This window comes from Arachis hypogaea, chromosome 3 (assembly GCF_003086295.3).
Source record: "Arachis hypogaea cultivar Tifrunner chromosome 3, arahy.Tifrunner.gnm2.J5K5, whole genome shotgun sequence".
NCBI classification, from domain to species: domain Eukaryota; kingdom Viridiplantae; phylum Streptophyta; class Magnoliopsida; order Fabales; family Fabaceae; genus Arachis; species Arachis hypogaea.
The window spans coordinates 12,035,891-12,047,682 of NC_092038.1; the positions used below are offsets into that span (position 1 = coordinate 12,035,891).

The 11,792-nt window shown below is 43.0% G+C and overlaps 2 protein-coding genes across 2 annotated transcripts; both read left to right on the forward strand.

The window, feature by feature from the left end:
• The first annotated feature begins 436 nt into the window (after positions 1-436).
• Positions 437-1,147, forward strand: LOC112773002 (uncharacterized). The gene has a single exon (XM_025818045.1). The coding sequence runs from the start codon at positions 437-439 to the stop codon at positions 1,145-1,147; it is 711 nt and encodes a 236-aa protein (XP_025673830.1).
• Positions 1,148-3,929: 2,782 nt separating this feature from the next.
• Positions 3,930-4,376, forward strand: LOC112773018 (uncharacterized). Its single transcript, XM_025818058.1, has one exon. It carries the CDS (start codon positions 3,930-3,932, stop codon positions 4,374-4,376), a length of 447 nt encoding a protein of 148 aa, XP_025673843.1.
• Positions 4,377-11,792: the final 7,416 nt, after the last annotated feature.

Below are 11,792 nucleotides of genomic sequence, written 5' to 3' on the forward strand. Positions count from 1 at the left end.
TCGAGGGGGTAGCCTCTGTTGCCTCTCCCGGCGAGCGGCTGAGGTCCCCTCCGCGACGAACCGAGCCGCAATCGAGAGCCCAAGAAAGACGCCCCTTCGGAAGAACTGGTAGCGACATCACGAGGATAATGCAGGAACTGCGCCATATGGTGTAGAACCTGGAGCGCCAATTAGCAGATCAGGAGCAACATCAGCAGACTTCTGACCCCGACTACTCCCGATCTCCCGAGAGTCGGGGAAGAACCTCCCACCGAAGTAGCCGCTCCGGACGTACTCCCGTCTCGAGATCGGAATCAGGAAGTAGCCAGGAGGACTGGGAACACCATAGGAGGCGAAGTGACACAATCATCTACGCCAAGGTAAGCGGGCGTGCACCATGAGGCGAGACCGCGAAAGCGGAGAAGAGAGATCTAGGGGAACACGGTGACCCGTGATCATGGGCGCCACCCCATTCCATCGTTCCATCCTCGAAGTCTGGTTGCCAAAGCCCTTTGACAAACCAACGGACATGAGGTATGACGGAACCCATGACCCGCAGGAGCACCTCATGGCCTTTGAGGCCAGAATGAACCTCGAGGGAGTGGGAGACGAAGTAAGGTGCCGCGCCTTCCCAGTCACCCTAGTAGGCCCTGCGATATGGTGGTTCAATAGCCTCCCGCAGGGCTCCGCGGCCGGCTTCTCGGATATCAGTTGCGCCTTCTTAGCACAATTCACCACCAGAATCGCGAAGGCAAAACACCCGATCAATCTGCTCGGCGTCACTCAGAAAACCGGTGAAATGACCAGAAAGTACCTAGATCATTTCAACGATGAATGCTTGGAGATCGAGGGGTTAACCGACTCGGTGGCCAGTCTCTGCCTGACGAACGGGCTCCTTAACGAGGACTTCAGAAAACACCTCACCACAAAGCCGGTTTGGAAGATGCAAGAAATCCAAACTGTAGCCCGCGAATATATTAACGATGAGGAAGTCAGTCAAGTTGTGGCTGCTAACAAGCGGCAGCCCCCCTACACTCAACCCAGGCAGCACGACAACGGGGAAAGACAGAGGGAGCACGCCAGAGACGGTGGCCCGAGCAAGGCACCCAGACTGTTTCCTCGTGTCGAAAAATTCACCAATTACACCCCCTCACCCTCCCCATCATAGAGGTTTACCAACAGATAGCTGAGAAGGGAATCTTCTCAAAGCCCCGTCCTCTGAAGAACCGAACTGGGGGGAACAAGAGCCTCTACTGTGATTACCATAAGGGCTATGGACACAAAACACATGACTGTTTCGACTTGAAGGACACACTGGAATAAGCAATCAGGGACGGAAAACTAGCCAAATTCTCCCATCTCATCAGTGAGCCAAGGAGATGAAATCGCGACCACGATGGGGAAGACAAGACTCGAACGGCGAAGCGACACCATGAGCCAAGGGACGACGACCACGGACTTACCGTAGTGAACGTAGTAACCGCAAGGAACACGGCTCCAGGGTCGAAATCGGCGCACAAAAAAGACGCCAAAGTCCTAGCAGTCTCCTCCTCATCTTCGCGAAGCTCTACAAGGGCCCCATCCATCTCTTTCGGCTCGGAAGACTAATGGTTCGACGAGGTCCTGGAAAGCCCCCCATGGTCATCACGGCCAGGGTCAGAACCGGTCTCGTCAAACGGATCTTTATGACACAGGGGCAGACTCAAACATTATGTTTTGCAACGTGTTCGATGCATTAGGACTACGTGATGCCGACCTAACAACTCACCAGCACGGTGTCGTGGGGCTGGGAGATTACTTCATCAAGCCAGACGGGATAATCGCCCTGCCGGTCTCCGTGGGACAAGGACAGGGACGAAGATCGGTAATGGCTGAGTTCGTGGTTCTGAGGGACTCCACGGCCTACAACATCATCCTAGGGAGGAAGACCATTAACGATGTTGGAACAGTGATCAGCACAAAGCTACTAGTGATGAAGTTTGTCACAGATGACGGATCCGTGGGATCCACAAAAGGAGAATTGGAAATGGCAGTCGCTTGCGACAACGCCAGCCTATCCTTGAGGAAAAAATCCAAGGAAGCATCGGGAGTGTTCCTCGCTGACCTGGACGCTAGGGTCGACGACAAGCCCAGGCTCGAGCCAGAGGGGGACCTGGAGAAATTTAGGGTTGGGGACACGGAAGAAAAGTTTACGTTCGTAAACAGAAACCTCCCGCATGAATTGAAAGAGCCTTTGGTAGAATTGGTCAGGGCTAATGGCGATCTGTTCGCCTGGACTCCAGATGACATGCTGGGGATAGACCCTCACCTCATGTCTCACCATCTGGCTGTTAAGCCTAAAGTCCGACCAGTGGCTCACAGGAGAAAGAAGATGTCACAGGAGAGAGCAAGGGAGGTGGCAAGGCAAACAGCCAGCCTCCTAGAAGCAGGTTTTATCCGAGTGGTTGTTGAATGTAGTCCTGGTAAAAAAGCCCAACGGGAGATGGATGATGTGTGTGAATTACTTCGATCTTAACAAAGCATGCCCCAAGGACTGTTACCCCTTTCCCAACATTGACGCGCTTGTTGATGCGGCGGCAGGATACCGGTATCTCAGCTTTATAGACGCCTACTCCGGCTACAATCAGATACCGATGTACCGGCCTGACGAGGATAAAACAACATTCATAACACCGAAGGGAATTTATTGCTACAAGGTTATGCCTTTTGGCTTGAAAAATGCGGGGGCCACATACCAAAGGCTGATGAACAAAATATTTAGCAATCTCATAGGCAAGACGGTGGAAGTTTATGTAGACGACATCCTCGCGAAGACCACCCGACCTGATGATCTCCTGAGCGACTTGGAGAACGTATTCGCGTCCCTCCGACAACACGGCATGAGGCTCAATCCGCTCAAGTGCACCTTTGCCATGGAGGCCGGAAAATTTCTAGGATTTATGATCACCCAAAGGGGGGTGGAAGCCAACCCTGAAAAATGCCAAGCGATACTCGAAATGAAAAGCTCAGGCTGTGTCAAAGACGTCCAGAGACTGGCAGGAAGGCTCACTGCGTTGTCCCGCTTCCTCGGAGCATCTTCCGCAAAAGCTCTACCCTTTTTCAATTTGATGAGAAAAGGGATAGCGTTCGAATGGACCCCTGCATGCGAGGAGGCGTTCAATCACTTCAAAGAGATCCTGGCAACGCCCCCCGTGCTCAGAAAACCCAAGATCGGGGAACCACTCTACCTATATCTGGCCATAACGGAGGAGGCGCTCGCAGCAGTCTTGGTGCGGGAAGAAGGAAAGGCTCAGCAGCCAATTTACTTTGTGAGTAGAGCACTACAAGGAGGGGAACCGCGGTACAGCAAGCTGGAGAAGCTAGCACTGGCACTCTTGACCTCTTCCCGTAGGCTAAGGCAGTACTTCCAAGACCATCAGATCGTCGTGAGGACGGACCAGGGAATCCGTCAAGTACTCCAAAAACCTGATCTAGCGGGAAGAATGATGACTTGGGCCATTGAACTCTCCCAGTACGACTTACGGTATGAACCCCGGCATGCGATCAAGGCACAAGCAATGGCCGACTTCTTGGTCGAAGTAACGGGGGACCCAACCGAGGAAACGGACACACGGTGGAGGCTCCACGTAGACGGGGCCTCCAACTAAAAGTCCGGGGGAGCCGGAATCATCTTGGAAATCCCTGCCAGGGTCATATATGAGCAATCGATCAAGTTTGAGTTCTCGGTATCGAACAACCAAGCGGAATACGAGACCCTTTTGGGAGGCTTAGCCCTAGCTCAGGAAGTCGGGGCGACGAGGCTGGAGGTATGTAGCGACTCACAGGTCGTCACATCACAGGTAAATGGAAGCTACCAAGCCAGAGACTCGCTGTTGAAAAAGTACTTGGAGAAGGTTAGGGAGTTGAGCAAGCAGTTCGAGGAGGTCACGATCAAGCATGTCCCAAAGGAAATGAACACACGTGCAGACCTTCTATCTAAGCTAGCAAGTACGAAACCGGGAGTCGACAACCGATCTCTCATCCAGGGCATGGTAAAGGAACCAGCGGTTGCCCTCCACATGACAAAGGTAGGCCCCTCTTGGTTGGACCCAATCATCAATTTCCTGAAAAATGGCAAACTCCCAGAAGACGAGAAAGAAGCTAAAGCGTTGAGAAGAGAGGCAGCCAAATATGCGACCATACAGGGACAACTGTTCAAGAAAGGACTCAGCCAACCCCTGTTGAAATGCCTGCACCCCGAGCAGGCGGATTACGTACTCAGAGAAGTCCACAAAGAGTGTTGCGGCCATCACATCGGGGGGAAAGCCTTAGCAAGAAAGCTCATCCGAGCTGGATACTACTGGCCATCGATGATGGTAGATTCCAAAGAATTTGTGAAGAAATGCGTCAAGTGTTAGGAGAATGCCAACTTCCACAGAACGCCTGCTTCCGAGCTAAGCCTACTGACGTCCTCCCGACCCTTCGCACAATGGGGAGTCGACCTCTTGGGACCCTTCCCGATTGGCCCAAGGCAAGTCAAGTATCTCATAGTCGCAATCGACTACTACACCAAATGGATAGAGGCCGAACCCCTGGCCAGCATATCCTCATCCAACTGTAGAAAGTTCATGTGGAGGCAGGTGATAACTCGATTCGGCATCCCAGAAGTCGTCATCTCGGACAACGGGATGCAATTCACTGACAAAAAGTTCATAGAATTCCTCAATGGCCTGGGTATAAAGCAGGAGTTCTCTTCAGTAGAGCACCCCCAGACGAATGGACAAGTCGAGTCCGCAAATAAGGTCATCTTACAGGGCCTCAAGAAGTGGCTGGGTGACAAAAAAGGTGCATGGGCCGATGAACTCACTTCGGTCCTTTGGTCTTACCGAACAATCGAGTAATCCTCCACGAGAGAAACCCCCTTCCGCCTAACATACGGGGTGGACGCGATGATACCCGTAAAAATCGGTGAGCCGAGCCCGCGGCTACTTCTAAAGGGAGTAGAAGAAGCAGTGGAGAAAGACATGGTGGATGAGGCCAGGGAGATGGCCCATTTAACAGAAGTAGCACTGAAGTAAAGAATGGCTCTGCATTACAACGCCAAAGTGCTCAAGAGGGAGTTCGGAAAAAACGACCTGGTCTTGCGACGCAACGACATAGGGCTACCAACCCAAGGGGAAGGAAAGCTAGCGGCGAATTGGGAAGGCCCCTACAGGGTCAAGGAGGCGCTCGGCAAAGGCGCCTACAAACTAAAGAAGCTCGACGGCAGGGAGATACCGAGAACATGGAATGCAGCCCACAACAAAATGTTCCTCATAACGAACAGTAAACGGGATCACGACACGGCACCCCGGGACTGATCTCCTCGGGAGCCTACCAAGATAAAAAGCCATAACAAACGGCCGCAATAATAATAAGGCCACGACATGGCCTCGCCAAAGATACCAACATAACGGTAAACAAATAACGAGCAACCGGTACACGAGGAACAAGGCATACAAACGACAAAACGGAAACAAAAGAAAACGTAAACACTACCGAATAAGCTGAAAAATATGATATCCACGAGCTGACCAAACGGCTAATAAAGTATTACAAAATAGTTCCAAAAATTCTACAACAAGGCCACAAAAAATACAAGGAACAAGAGCTCACTTCTTAGGCATATCAACAATCTTGCCGTCCTTAATTGTCTTAAAAATCCCGATTGCCGATGTATCGAAGTCGGGAGCCACGATCTTCACCTGAGCCTTAAGAGCCTCCTCAGTCATGAAGATCGCACTCTTTCCTTGCTCTCCAATCTCCTTGTGTTTCTTCCTGAGTCCCTCCACTTCGTCCTGAGGAGTCTTAGCAACCGTAACGACCGTGTCCCGTTCCTTTTTCAGGGCGACCACTCGACCTTGCATGGCACTCAGCTGGCTTTCTAAAGTCATTTCCCACTCAGTCAGATGAGATACGGAGGCATCGGCAGTCTTCAACTTTTCTTCGGCAGACGCGGCCTTCTCCTCAGCATTCTTAAGCTTCTCCTTTGCCTCGGTTGGCTGCCCTTGGAGTGTTTCAACTTGAGCTTTAAATTTATTGTTGGCTGTGGTGGCAGACTCGAGCTTCCAACGCAGCGATGCCATACCCGACAATTCGAACTCAGCCTTTCGAGCTATAGCTGCACCTCGGAGGAGGGTGCGATACATCCAGTGTGCCTCCCCCGCAAGGTCGGTACCATGGAAGTGTTCCTCCGTGCCAGGAAGCAATTGGGAGTCTATAAACGACCTGGCATCGAAGTTCCTCTCCATCACGGTAAGGACCCCTTCGGGACTAGAATGCGACGTTTGCCTCTTGGGAGTAGAAATGACCCTCAAGTCGTCATGCTCAGCCAGCTGAACGGAAGATGAGTGGCCGGTACCAGCCGCCTCCTCGAGAACAGGGGAAACCTGCGCCTCATTGACAAGCTTGTCCGACGCGACGACATCGCAAGGTGAAGGCGCCGCTTGATCCCCCTCATTCCCGAGAGGAACTACCGCCTGCTCGTTGGCTTTCTCCCTGTCACTTTCCGCTAAGAAAGTTTTGAACAAGCTTTCAAGGCCGGTCACCTCGGCAGACATTCCCACTACAACAGAAATGAACAAGTTAGTCAGTAATCAACATACTAAACCAAAAGAAACAACCATGCAAAGAACAACTCGACAAAAACAACTCACGAATATAATCCCGGGCGACCTTCTGGCTACCCATAAGGAGGTGAGGGTTCACATGGTTTCTCCCGAAAATGGCCCACAAAACGTCGGCAATTTTTCGATCTACGGCCGACATTCCCTTGTAAGTCACCTTGATAAAAGCGTTGGATCCCGCCCCGAAACTCCAATATGTCAGGATGAGACGTTCTCCCTCCAACGACAACAAAAAAGGGTGGCGACCCTTAACCAGCCGTACCTTAAAATAATTGTCCTTGAACCCATGGTAAGAGTCCTCGAACAAGCCAAATATCCTCCGTCCTTGGGCAGATTGGAAGGACATAAACCCTTTCCTCGCTTTTCCCTCCTTGGAAGGGTTCGTAAGGTTAAAAAAGTAAAGGAAGACGTCAACGGACACCGGCAGTTCCAAGTACTCACACACCATCTCGAAACAGCGTATTGAAGCCCAGCTGTTCGGATGAGCTGCGACGGTGCCACGGATATCCGACCAAGGAGCCCCATTTGGAAAGCAGAGAAGGGGATACGAACCCTCACTTGGGTGAACATGGCTTTGTAAAACCAAATCCAGTCGGCAACCCGGGGGGCATTGAAGTCGAGCTCGTACAGCCGCTCATGAGGAGCGGGAACGAAAACATCGTAGTTGGCCTCCTCGTCAGTGCCCCCGCACAGGTACTCGACCTGACGGAACCCAATAAGCTCCTCCTCACCCATCTAGTTCGGGGAGTCCCTGAGGTCGGAAACCACCCAAGCGTACGGGTCATAACCTGCGGCGAAGGTAGAAGCCCGGGAGACAATGCGAGGCATACCTACAGTGTGGGTACCACTCGATTAGTCTATGAGGTCGGGAGCTCGAAAAAACCCAGAAACTACACCTAACCTATTCTGCAACTAAAATCAAGCATGGCTAAAGCTAAATCCTAACAAAAGCCTACCCAGGAATGGTAACCCCCCCTAACACACCTACTTGACACTGAAGGCTATCCAACATACAAGAACAAGCAAATAGCATGCATGTAACAGGAAACAGTGGCAAAGGCAAGACAAACAAAGAGCAGAAAATAAAGAAACAACTGCTCACCTGGATTGGCTTTGAAGATTTGAAGAAGAAGGAAGAGAAGCGGATGCGTAAGAAACCAAGAATAGCACTCTGGGAATTTTGGAAAGAAGAAGATGGAGATGGAAGTGAAGGTATGGAACGAATACAAAGCGGTTTTAAAACTGCTACTCAAAGAAGCGCGAAAAGACTAGGGGCAAAACGGTCTTTGCGCGCGGAATTTTTAACCCATCATTAGCATTTAATGCTCCGCGTGAAGAACGAGGCGACGAATAATCGCCCCAACAATGAACAGGCACGCGCGCAAGAGGCACGTCCCCTCTACGGACGGCCAACCTGGCGGCAACGCGTGAAGAGAAGAGATAACACGCCACCAATAGCCCGCGTGACTATTGCTGGCACGTTGGGAGCACTGTTACGACCTGGCCCAAAGAAAACATGGGCCGACCCAACCCACTAACCACCCGACCCAAACGGCCAGGTGTGAGACACTCATTTGCCGACTCGAACACGCGTCCGGGATAGCTGGCCGCCACAGCTGTACAGGAAAGCTTCGAGGAAAGTGGGTTCTATCCTTGTGGGACCCACTTCTGATATAGTATGTAAGGGGAGGGTCCTACCCCTCCCCCAAGGTACGTCATATACTACTTTACCCTTTTCTTGCCTGCACACTCGACTGACTTATACGTCGGAGTGTCTTTGCAGGTGACACCCCCTTCTCCGCACCAAGAGCTCGGGAAATCGGCTACCCCTACTTCACCTTCGCGACCCAATTCAAGCTACACCCCACCTACCCATCCGAGGATCATTTCGAACCGTCCGGTACTCGAACTACCGAACAAATTTATATATAATAAATATATAATTATAGATGATATATTAAATTTAAGATAATTTTAGTTATTATTTTTTTAATATCATTTAATTTTAAATGTTAAAATTTAATTTAAGAGACACAAAAAAGGAAAAATCACTTAGCCGTGTAATACATGTTAAATGGAATAGAAGAAATCTTAAGATTTAAGAATTTCTCAAAATAGACAACTCTGTTGATAAACCAAAAAACTAATAAACAGCAACAATAATAATAACGAATGGAATTAATTCTACCATTATTTTAATAACTGATAAGGTAATTATTATCGAAGCCACTTGTTATTTATGAAGTATAGACACTGACAGTAACATAAAATATATCATGATACAAGATATGTATGAATATATAAATTTTAAGTTTTTATAAGACACGAGAGAAATATATATATATATATATATATAAAATATATTTTTAAATAAATTATAATAATATTTTAATATTTTATTTATATTAAAATATAAATGATATATTTTAATTATTTTTAAAGTTTTTTTAATTATATAAAATAATTTTTTATATTAATAAATAATAATATATATTATTTTAAATTTATTTTAAAAATATAAATTAAAAATAAAGTTAAACATAACTAATAATATTTGATAATATTTAAATATATTTAAAAAATATTTTATATTTTTTATTAAAATACAATTAAATATAAAATAATATGTATATCAAATAAATATCATATCCAAAATATATTAAAATGCGATCGTAACAATTCAAAAAAGTATTCATCACTCCATATTTCATAGATTATTATGGGTCTGCAACTCCCTGCCTCTGCTCCCCAGAATGCAACACTGCACATTATCACGGAAGGCACTATGGGAATCTTGAATTGAGTCTGTATAGAAACTTTGTACGTAACACTACATGATATGTGCCTTTCACAATAATTATGTGAACATAGTTCATAAATCATGTGGGCGTAATTTCATCTCATCATATATTTTTAGATATTAATAAAATTTTAGTGTAACACTTAAGTTAATAAATTTTATAGCATTTTTTAAAATTTTGAGAGCGAAATAATACATTCCTATATATTGACAATAATATGTCTCTTGTATATTGTATATTTAATGCGAGCCGTATTGTCTTACCCAAAATTAAAAAAATTCTATAAAATCTAATAACTAAATATTATATTTAAATTTTATTAATATGAAAAAATTAGCCTAATTTCATAGCTAATTTAATTACCTAGTCTTTTAATTATTAGGAAATCAAGATCTTGAATTTTAGTTTCCGAAAATATCTAATAACAAAAAATATTAGTAAAAAACAGTTAAAATTTATTATTTTCATTTTATTTAATACATTCTGCAATAAATAAATACTAAATAAAATAAATTTAAATTATTTTTGTTCGATAATACTAAAAAGATAAAAAAAATAAAAATTTATCTTATTTAATATTTATTATACTAAATAAAATAAATTTTAACTTTTTTTACTAATTATTTTTTATTATCAAACATTTTTGTTTTTGTTTGTCTTCCTAATATTAAGATCAATTTTGGATATAAAAAGCATGTTGTTATGTTCCATAAGTTGCCAATTTTTTGGACAAATTCATGTTCCGTTTTTTGGACATTGTCTATGGAAAAAGTCTTAAATAATATTTTATTCAAGTTTAAATGACATTGTTTTTTCTTAATCTAATTTTATTTTTAAAAAAAGAAATTGAATTAAGTTTTGTCTAGTTTAATAAATTTTTCTTACCAAAAGAAAAATCGATCTCAACCCTTAGCCTTTGTTTGTTTGGAGTGAAATATAAGAAAAATAGAAAAGAGTGAAGAGAAATTACCTTTTTTTTTTAATAAACTACACATCAAATTTGACATTTTTCTTTTTTCTTCACTATTTTTTTTATTTTACTCCAAATAAACAAAACTTGAAAGATTTCGATAAAGAATCTTTTGATGATAATTGACTCATGAGATTCTTTCAACAGTGACCTAATACCGTAATTTAATTCACAAAAATATTTTTAAAAAATACAAAATTAGTCAAAATTTATTTTATTTTAGATTTTTAGCTATGGTTAGAATAATTAAGTAATTTTATATTAATAAATATATAATTATAGATATGAAATTACGTACATTAAATAAATAATTTAAAAAATTTTAACATTAATATTTTTTTCAAAGACACGTTAGAACTAACTCCTTCTCCTTTTATATTCATGCGGTATGTTGCTTTATTGCATTAACAAACAAAAATCAGTGAGGTAGGTTATATGGAAATGTGAACAGAGGACATGATCCAAAAGCTATGGGAGCATTAATGAAACTATAATGATTGATTAATAAAACTAGTCTACTATATAATTAATTTGTCAGAATTGAAGAAAAAAACAAATGGTACTGTGTTTCAGTGAAATCCTAATCGTTAAGGATCCAATGCGCACGTCGGTACGTGTTTCCCTATAACACGAGAGGCTTTGGTCAACTACACAGGTCTTGTGCCAAATCTCCATTATGAAATTCATCAATCCACAATTCCACATTGGCCAACACCAATTATGATTATTTTATGATAAAAACTTAAGTGTAATTTGACTTCATCTAAAATTTTGATAATTGAAAATCGTTATCGTTAAATAAAGATTTAATTAAATTAGTCAAATTATTAACTTTACATAAAATTACTTATACTTAAATTTTTATCTTATTTTATGTAATAATTGAATTATTACAAAAAATTCAAATAATAATAATAATAATAATAATAATAATAATAATAATATGGACAAATGTCTTAAAAATATTAAAAGTATTTGAACAAATTATTGATATGAAAAATTTTAAGGGTTTTAATATACATTAAAAACTTAAATTAACTAATAATTTTATTAGGTTTGCAACAATAATTTTTTGTATTAGTAATTTTAGTACCTGTTTGGTTTTATTTTAAAAATAATTTGAAAGAATTTTTTTTCTCATAAAATCCTAAAAAAATAGAAAATATAATTAAAAACAAAAATGTAAATCAAATACACCATTATAATCTTAACTCTAATTAAACAAGAGCTAAATCCTAAAAAGAATAATAAAAAAGATAAATTATACTATGATGAGTAATACCATAGTCTATAAACTGAAATTAAATTGCCAATCTATGACAGAAAACTAAAGTTGTTTAATATTGAATAAATAAGTAAAATTAAAGGTATAATTTGACAAAAAAATTCAGACAATAA

What these genes read in the sequence shown, in the direction of transcription:
- LOC112773002 (XM_025818045.1), top strand. Translation starts at nt 437, where the DNA reads ATGGGCGCCACCCCATTCCATCGTTCCATCCTCGAAGTCTGGTTGCCA.
- LOC112773018 (XM_025818058.1), top strand. Translation starts at nt 3,930, where the DNA reads ATGAACACACGTGCAGACCTTCTATCTAAGCTAGCAAGTACGAAACCG.